General features: G+C 38.0%; 1 protein-coding gene across 1 annotated transcript; it reads right to left on the minus strand.

Annotated features, from left to right (window-relative positions):
* Positions 1-6805: 6805 nt before the first annotated feature.
* Positions 6806-7652, minus strand: LOC143553900 (putative receptor-like protein kinase At5g24010). Its single transcript, XM_077043788.1, has 3 exons — positions 7110-7652; positions 6897-6974; positions 6806-6817 (listed from the first exon to the last, which is right to left on the minus strand). The coding sequence occupies exons 1-3, from the start codon at positions 7650-7652 to the stop codon at positions 6806-6808; spliced, it is 633 nt and encodes a 210-aa protein (XP_076899903.1).
* Positions 7653-9559: the final 1907 nt, after the last annotated feature.

Raw genomic sequence — 9559 nt, forward strand, 5'->3', positions numbered from 1 at the left:
TTACATATTGTTTGAAAGAAAAGTTTGAAAAAAGTTTATAGAAGCTCAAAATGTTTTGATCAATCATTAGGGGGTCAGAGTCAATTCGGGGTGATACTGATGAACATAAATTATGCCCGAGGTATGATGGAGTTTGTAACATGTCGGATTAATAGGGGACTACACATGTATTGTACCTAATTCATACCTTAACATATCACAATGAAATCAAAATACTTGTTAAGTTTAAAGTGGACAAAATATATTTACAATCAACTTTGGGTTCTCGGCATAATTATATCCAAATAGAAGTGTGATCTAGGACGTTATCGATCAATGTGATTCCATGTTGTGATCTTTCTTGCAAAAATATTGAAATTGTTAGAAAATTCTATAAATATTATTGTTATATAATATTTTCATCTTTACTCCTACCTTTTTCATATTTCTTGTTTTATTTTATGTTTCAACTTCAAAGTATTATGTATATATATTCGTAATATTTTGATATATGAAAATGCCAAAAAGATTTTAAGTTTTTATGTGTTCGTACATATTTTATTAAACCTTTGTTTTATTCAAAACCATGTGTTTTGTTGTCAAGGTCGTTCATACAAAGTTCATTGGAAACTTGGGACTTAAACAAATCATTTACAAGTTGACGGACTGAAATTGGTATTTTGTGAGAAGTCTATACAAAATAAAATTCCAAAGTTATTAATGTAAATACTTCAAACCAAGAGCATTCTTTGAAAAAGAAAATTCTTCTTTGACCCTCAAGAGGGTCTGTGAACGAATCTTATTCGCTCTAAGGTTTGTGTAGTAGTACATGGACAGGTAGATCAAGATCAAGTGTCCTGGGCTGCAGAGACTGAAGTTGCCGATGCTGAAGCGCTTAACAGAAAACTAGAACGTCACAGTTGGCGGTTGAACCTAAAATGAACTGATCATGTCTAAAGATCAGTTGATGGATAATGCAAAGAAAAAAGTCGGCACAAGAAAGTGAAGACAAGAAAATTAGATGTCGAGCCTCCCGCATCTGATGTTTCTAAAATTTGTCGTTACCGATTCTTCCCAGAAAATAAGATTGAAGTTCAAGTCTTCAAGATCGGAAAATAAAGAATTGTCCAATATCCAATCTCGTTTATGCTCTTGGATCAAGACAAGTACTAGATTTTTAAGAAATAAAGACGAAGCAAGGAACTTGATGAAGGTTCCTAGACATACTTAATCCTAGAGGGAGATTGTAGGGCCAATATTCTATATTAGTTTTAGGATTGTGTATGTGTTTATATTCTCTAAAAGTCTGTGTAATACGTACCTCAGTACGATTATTTTGTAAGGACAAAATATAAATGTTGGAGAAATGGGGACCCTATATAAAGGGTCACTTAACCCATTTCTCCATAACCTTTGAACATAACTCTTGCAAATATAAATTCTCACAAACTTTCTTTCTCTCCTCCCTGTCTCTAACTTTCGGCTCATATTGTGTACACCACAAGATCCGAGATCTCAGTCCTTACTAGTTGTTTCCGCCAACTAGTAGAGAGGTTGATCCAGGACGACTAGTATTTAGTTTGTTTTGTTATTTGATCCGGTTACGGGACCTACAATGTTAAGCCATGCCATGCTCCCATATACTATTATCGGCCCAATGGACTCTAAATATATGGTCTTGAGCCCAAACATACATTAATGAAACCGTAAGTTACTAAGATACATCGTGAGTGAGACAAACATATACGAAAGACTAATATACAAAACGGGGCCCTACAAACTAGAACTGGAAACCATATAGTATTTGGTGTGGCAAAAAACATTTAGGAACCAAACCAAACGGGACCGTGGTTTGTAATCCGGTTGGAGCCCCTCCTTTGAAATAGGTTTGGAATGGGTAAAAAACCAAAGCGATCTTTTCTCACTTGTAAACCAGTTTGGGAAGAAGCCTTTTCTACTTTCGTTTGACTCAAACTAGAGGCAATTTCGAAAGAAAAGAAAAAAAAAAAACAGAAGAAGAAGACCAGTTTGTTCTTTGTACACCTCTATCAGCTGTGTGAGAAATCCTAAAGCTTCTGGTGGAGTTGTGGGCACGCACCAAGTCATATTATATATTTGGTAAAATAAAGATGTCAATCCTAACGTATAAGCTTGGTAGGCTACTAGGCTACTCTTATCTTCCACTTTGCGTTAAATATTTATTCCAGCTTTAATCTACCTGCAACTTGCCTTTGAAGTAACCCACGCCCCTTTGAAGTAATCTACCTACTAGGCTACTCTTATCTTTAGCAATTGATTTTAACAAACTAATGCAACCTCAAGCACCTTACAAGGTTTTTTTTAACAATATATTTTGATCATATATGAACTTTTAGAGTATGTTTGGATTTAGTTTAAAAAATGCTTATTGGCTAAAACCAATAAGTTTAAATGTGTTTTCTTATTTTAACTTTTGGAAATGGTTAAAAAACAGTTCTCCAAAAGCCTTAAATCTTGGCTTTTCAATATTGCTTTTTGAAAAAGCCAATAAGCATTTTTCAAACTCAATTCCAAACATGCTCTTAATAACAAAATTATTTCCAGTCATTTTCTAAACATGTGTTTAGATTTTTCTGTGTCATCCATCCAATCGTGGCATCCCCATAAACCAAAATTCAATCTTTCTTTCACCCATTATTCAAATCAATCTCCTTAATCAGTTTGCATTCAAACGTTTGAAAATTGCTTCTGCCTTTACATTTTAAACCTTTTTTAATCGCAAATCCCCAAACTCCATAGGTGCGTGAATCCTCTAACCATAAAGTTGACAGCAACATAAACCGGCAGTTAATATACCTACATTATCATCTATATCATTATCATCACATTATTATAATTCACAAAAATCAATCATCAATTTCGAAGTCAAACACACCCAACCAACTTTCTTTTCAATCAATCCCTACTGCTATTTCAATTCTGGCCTTTAATCCTCGGTTTTGGGTCTGCCCGCCAGGTGTTCGATAAAAGTTTCAATGAATTTATCGTTTTTTTGTTTACGGAGGGGAGAGCAACCGGCGGTTGCTCTCCTTTCTCCTCTTAGTTGGGGTTTTTACTCCTAAAACTCAACTCGAGTTTGTTTGTTGGCCTTTTTGTCGCGTGAGGTTATGCAAGGGCTCAGATTGTCAAAGAAGCCCCATCGGGGGAGGTGCGCACAGGTGATTTAGAAGGTTTTTGGCCGTGCCCGTTTAGAGGATTCCATTGTTGCCCGGATGGATTGGTTGGCTCTAAGGGGATCCAAAGGTCAGTGGCACGTATAAAGCGGCTACATCTATATTCGGATGAGAGGAAATGCGCTATGCAGGAGGCGGTATCCGGGGATTGTGATCTTTTTGTAGTGTTGGCAGATGCTCTAAAGGTTTCCAAACAATGGTTATGTGGTGAGTGTATGTCTGTGCAGGCCCTCAAGCGGAAATTCCACCATGTAGACAAAGTTATTAAGTTCAAGGTTGATACGGGATGAGTGTAAGACTTCCTTGTGGGGATCCCTAAGCCACAACTTGCAATAGATATAGTTGTTTTGGGTGGGATAGTTTTGGGCGCGACCCTCCTTGACCGTAATTTCGCACTCCCGTTAAAGACAGTAAAAAGCATCCCTCCTAGCTGTCGCATGGCATATGCCCAAGCCTTATCTGCCTCATTGTGCAAGGTGGTGTCTAGGCCAAAGTCCATTGAAGCATGGGTTAGACTTTTGATATTACCTCGCTGCACATTACAAGTTGTCAAGCCTTCCGGCTGACAGGAGCGTAGGTCGGGGAATATGAAACCTATAGAATGCCATTCTATTCAGCAGGCCCTAGCAACTTGGGGGTGATGGAGGATGTGTTGATCTTATCCAATCTCTCTTTAACCAACCGATGGATATAGGTTCAAGTGCCATGAGGCCTCCTTCGGAGGTGATCATTCGAGAGAGGGCCTCAATGCTAAGAGTGCATTCAAAAGGTTGCTGCTGACGGGCACTTCACGGCCGCGGTTAAATTTTTGTGCTCTTCGGGTGTTGCTCATCTTGGTGACGCTACTATGAAAGCGTTGCTTGATAAACATCTCATCTTGCCCCCGCCCGCTATGCATGGGGCCTTACTTTCAGATGCCCTTTGGTTGTGGACGTTGAACTTGTTTTAGGGTGTATTAAATCTTTTCCTAAAGGGACTTCTTTTGGGAGAGATGGGCTTAGAGCCCAACATATTTTTGATGCCCTATGTGGGGAAGGATCCGTGATTTCCATGAAGTTGCTAAAAGCTTCATTGAGGTGGTTAACTTGTGGTTTGGAGGGAGATGCCCTGTTTCTATGGCGGAGTTTGTGGCTTCTGCCCCCCTAACGCCACTGCTTAAGCCCGACAATAGGATTAGTCCTATTGGCGTTGGTGCGATATGGAGAAGGCTTGTATCCAAAGTGGCTATGAGGAGTGTTGGAAAAGAGATGGCAAAATACCTTGGTGATTTTCAATTCGGGGTGGGGATCCCGAGTGGAGCGGAGGCGGTTCTTCATAGAGAGAATAGATTTCTTAACATGTTCCACTCTGATGGGTCGTTGGCTTTGCTTACTATAGATTTTTCTAATGCCTTCAACTTGGTGGATAGGACCATACTCCTGCATGAGGTTCGTGCCAGATGCCCCTCTATTTCCTTATGGGTTAATTTTCTTTACGGGTAACCGGCTTGGCTATATGTAAGGAATGATTGTATCCAGTCAACTACCGGGGTTCAACAAGGCGATCCTTTAGGACCCTTTCTCTTTGCATTGGCCTTACACCCCCTCATTCATTGGGTACGGGATGGTTATAAGTTACTTTTCCACACGTGGTACTTAGATGATGACACGATTATATGAGACGTCATTGAAGTGGCTAAAGCCTTGGATATTATTAGATCCGAAGGTCAAGTGTGGGGCTTGAGCTTAATATTAAAAAGACCGAAGTTTGTTGGGCGTCGTGCAATGGGGTAAAGGCAAAAGAGGTTTATTTCCTATTGGGATTGGGAGACCGGAGTTAGGGGTAAAACTCCTTGGAGGAGCGGTTAGCCGGGACGCTGAGTTTATCAGTAGTTTGGCCATTACTAGAGCTTCAAGAGCAGTGGAACTAATGAGATGTTTTTCTCGACTACGTGACGCTCAATGTCAGCTTCTCTTGCTTCGCTCTTGTATGGCTAAGTTTTTGTTCGGACTCCGAATATGGCAGCCTATGTTTGTTAAAGAAGTGGTCTCTGTTTTTGACAAAGGGCTTCGAGCGGCGATTGAGGATATTGTGGTATGTGGGGGTCCGTTTTTTGGTGATTTTCAATGGAGACTGGCCTCTCTCCCTATCCATTTTGGTAGTTTAGGGTTATATTCAGCTGAGGATGTTTTCACCTATGCTTTATAGCCTTGAGAACACAATCTTGGAAGTTACAGGACCACCTTTTGCGTGATTGTGGTGTTGATGGGTTAGATTCTGATTTTGGGTGTGCGATGGATTGTTTGCACAACTCTATTCCTGATCTTGATCTTGGTGGGTTCGCTAATAAGGGCACCCCCCTCCCTAAAGCCCAAAATGCTTTTGCGAGTGCCCTTTATAGTAAAACCGTCCAAAGTTTGGCATGTCCTCTTGTCAGAAAGCGATATTAGAATGTCTTCAGGCTCCTCATGCTAAAGACTTTTTGACTGTCACCCCCATCGAAGAGTTATGCCAGCACATGTCGACAGTGGAGTACCAAGTCATTCTTAAATATCGTTTAATGATCCCCATGTTCCCAGTTGATGAGCCATGCCCGGTCTGCTGTAAAGTTTATTTAGATAATTTTGGTGAACACGCGGTTCACTGCAAAGAATTCCCGGGGTTTAAATATAGACATGATTTGGTCAGGGATGTCCTTTGTGATGTATTAAAACGGGCGGGATCTCGGCAAAAAAAGAGGCTCTTGTGAATTTCTTTTCGGATTCGCGTGAAGGAATGTCTACTCTACGACCAGCGGACATTCTTGTGTTTGGATGAGCGGGGGAAGGCATGCTTGTGTGAACCTTACTGGGTGTCCCTTCTTGTCGGGCTTAGGGACACCGGGTTTGTTACTCGGTATGCGGTGCTAAAGACAGAAGCAGGAAAAATTACTAAGCACGAGAAGGCATGTGTTGAGAATCAACATGCCTTCATTCCTTTTGCTTTAGATACATTTGGGTCTCTCGCTCCCGATGCTGTTACGTTTTTAAAAATAGTTTAGCGGGTCGTGCACAGTAACTCAACGACGCCAAAAAACAATAACTTTGTTTTCAGTAGGATCGGTTTTGCCATTCAAAATGGGGTGGCAACGCAGCTTGTTGCCCGCTTACCAGCCTCTCTATTATAACTGGTTTTTTTCTAGTTAAATGAAAACTATCACCTTGTTCCAAAATAAATAAATAAATCAGACTCGTGTTATGATACAAAATTCTATAAAAACCTTACAGCAGCCGAAATTTTATTTATTGTATGTTTTAAGTAATGAAGTTATATTAAGGGCATCATTCAAACTAATCCAACATTCAAGGTTTAATTACGTACTTTATCAGCTTTTGATAATAAATTCAAGTTAGTATTTATTGGCATAATTTCAAATTAGGGTCCACAAGTAGGTGGCCTGGTCGCCAGTAGTCTATGTATGTATTGGGTTTTATTTAATTGTTTCTTGTTGACTAAGTTGCGTTGTGAATGAGAGTTTATTGTAATTGAGGTTAGAAATTATTTTTCATGATTATAAAAAAGTTGGAAGTTATTTAAATATTGTGTGTTTTCAACTGTGATTTTTAATGTTTTTACATTTAACACTACCGTAATGCCTATATCTGTTTCTATTAATGTGACAGTTGAGATTTAAAGGTTAAAAAAATGTATCAAAAGAGTTATTTTCAACTATAAAGATTTACTTACCTGATAGCGTAATGCTTCTCTAAGGGAGTCGATGACACCTTCCAATGTAGGACGTTCGCTCGGAGTTTCTACCAAACACTGAAATGCTATTTTTGAAAATGTATTGATAGAATTTTGATTGGGCTCTTTCCGAATAAAACTCGTAAACTCTCTTGTTTCTTCAGTTATCCTAGGATCTATCATTAGTTTTCCTTCATAAAAGTGTCGCCGTACCTTGGATGCAAACCCATTGACATTTTCCGTAAAGTAAAGTGGATCATAGGCTAACTTCCCGGTTAGAATCTCAAACAAAATTACTCCAAGAAAGTAAATATCATCCGTCACTAGTCTTTCGCCTGAGCATGAATTAGATTCTGATAACCTTAAGTCAGCTATTATCGCAGTCCACTCCTCATCCAAATAAACATTTGCACTCAATATCATACTTGGTTTGGCCTTCACGACCCGGAGGTAATTGAACCCAAGTGCAATATCAAGGGATATAAGTAGTCGTCTCTCCCAAGTAAGATTAGCCCTCTTACTCGTGCTTCTCAAATAATTATTTAGGGTTTCTTTAAAACCGCATTCAAAAACAAGAATCATCTCTGAATCTTCATCAGAAAAGCCCAGAAAAGAAGGTAGGTTGCGATGGCTACAATTAGTCAGCCTTTTAATTTCTATATAGAAGTCTTTTAGTAGTTTCTCGTGACTGACGATGCAGCGTTTAATAATTACTTCCTCATTCAAGACATTTCCTATAGTAAAATAGCCTCGCATTGCTCTATACACCCTTTCATACGTGTTTGACGTAATGCTGTACGTAGTAGAAAAATTGTAAGTGGCTGAAACTATGAGTGCGAGTGGAATCTTCAGAGGTTCCAAGTCTTTCACCCAATCCTGTGTTTTAAGAAGAAAATGAATGATCAAGGCTATATACATGAGAGTTGACCACAAAATTAAAAAGATATACATTTTAGCCCAAAAAAAAATATGTAATCAACACAATTATATAATTTTATTTTTACAAACATATCATAAACGAGCAGTTGTAATTGAACCGCCAAAGAAAACAAAGAAAGACTATGTCTATTATTAAGAAGAGAACAAGTACAAAAAAATAATAATATAAAATTAAATAAATAAATGAGTGGTTAATCCATCTCTAAACAAATCTACATATTCTAATATTCTAATAAAAGAAAATAATTATGGATACATGTCATTTAAAGATTCGATCATAAACCCTTAAACTATTCTTCTATTTTTAATAAAAACATATTCATGTCGATGTAATCAAAACATATTAATCAATCATTTAAACAAATAACTAAATACCTAAATTATAGGAATTAAAATATACATGTATTTATGTCAATATAATCAAAATATATATATATATATATCTTTAATAAAACAGATCTACTGTAAGGCTCGGTTTTGGTTGTTGAGTCTTTCGTATTTGTAATTAGTATATTTACAGTTTTAGATCATTTACGTTTATATGTATTGGGCCCGAGGCCTTTGTATTTGGAGCTCATTGGGCATTATCAATGAAGAGTGTATGATAATACACACACTATATAAAGTGTGTGTATAGAATACACAATCTAACCATTTCACAAAATATTATTGCCTAAGTAACAAAACTCTCTCTAACCCTCATCTCCTATTTTCGGCCTCCCCACATCCACATAAGATCCGAGATCTCGGTCCGACTAGTTGTTTCCGCCAACTAGTTGTGAGGTTGATCTAAGAACGACTAGTACTTAGTTTGTTTTGTTGTTTGATCCGTTTTCGGGACCTACAATTGGTATCAGAGCTTTCGGGCTCAACTAGTTGTAGATCTTGGGTCACAACCTTGGATTTTGGTCTTGTGTGTGAAAAGACAGATTTTTAAGGAAATAAGTGGATTTCGGGTTCATAAATTTTTCAAAGTTTCTAAGAAAATAAGTGTGTTCTTGTTGAAGATAAAATTTGATTGAAAAGTTAGTGATTTTGGTGTTTAAATCTCAAAAGTTTGTGTTTGTGTGGTTGAAAGATGTGTTTTACATGCATTTGGACATGTTTGAGAATGGTGACAGGAAAGTAAGTATGTGACTTATTTGGTTTAAAATTTTCAAATTCCAAGGTGTGGTTGGTGGAAATCGCTTACTTTCACTTATTTACATTCCAAATTCAATCCCATCAGTGCTCTCACAACTCACTTAGACCAACCTAGTCGCTTACAATTTCACGTCGATTACAATTGTAATCGATTTCTCTAACTCGCTTACAATCATCATCCTTACTCGCATACATCTCCATCGCTTACATTGCATCCTCATCATTCGTTCACATCATCCAACTCGATTACAATCACCCAACTCGCACACTTTCAAGTTCATTCGATTACAAGTTCAGTAGCTTACATTCCCTCAACTCGCTTACATCTGTCGCTTACAATCTTCATCATCATCGTTTACATTCGATTACAACCACAGTCGCACACACTGTTCATCGTTTACATCATCAGCTTTCAACATCATCGCATACTTTTGTTCCTGTTTACATCATCATCGCTTACACTTGTAATCGATATCACCCGCTTACAATCCCTTGGTCGCATACATTTTCAATTCGATTACAAATCCATACATCAGTCGCTTACATCGAATCCACCATTCCAATCAAATCGAACTAACCTT

The sequence above is a fragment of the Bidens hawaiensis genome, unplaced genomic scaffold (genome assembly GCF_021521415.1).
Source record: "Bidens hawaiensis isolate Kalapana, Puna unplaced genomic scaffold, B.hawaiensis_p1.1 tig00017415_1, whole genome shotgun sequence".
NCBI classification, from domain to species: Eukaryota; Viridiplantae; Streptophyta; class Magnoliopsida; order Asterales; family Asteraceae; genus Bidens; species Bidens hawaiensis.

Coding starts and splice junctions, on each gene's coding strand:
- LOC143553900 (XM_077043788.1), bottom strand. CDS start 7,652: ATGCGAGGCTATTTTACTATAGGAAATGTCTTGAATGAGGAAGTAATT. Junction 6,975..7,109: donor TCAATGGGTTTGCATCCAAG/GTACGGCGACAC, acceptor ATAGCATTTCAG/TGTTTGGTAGAAACTCCGAG.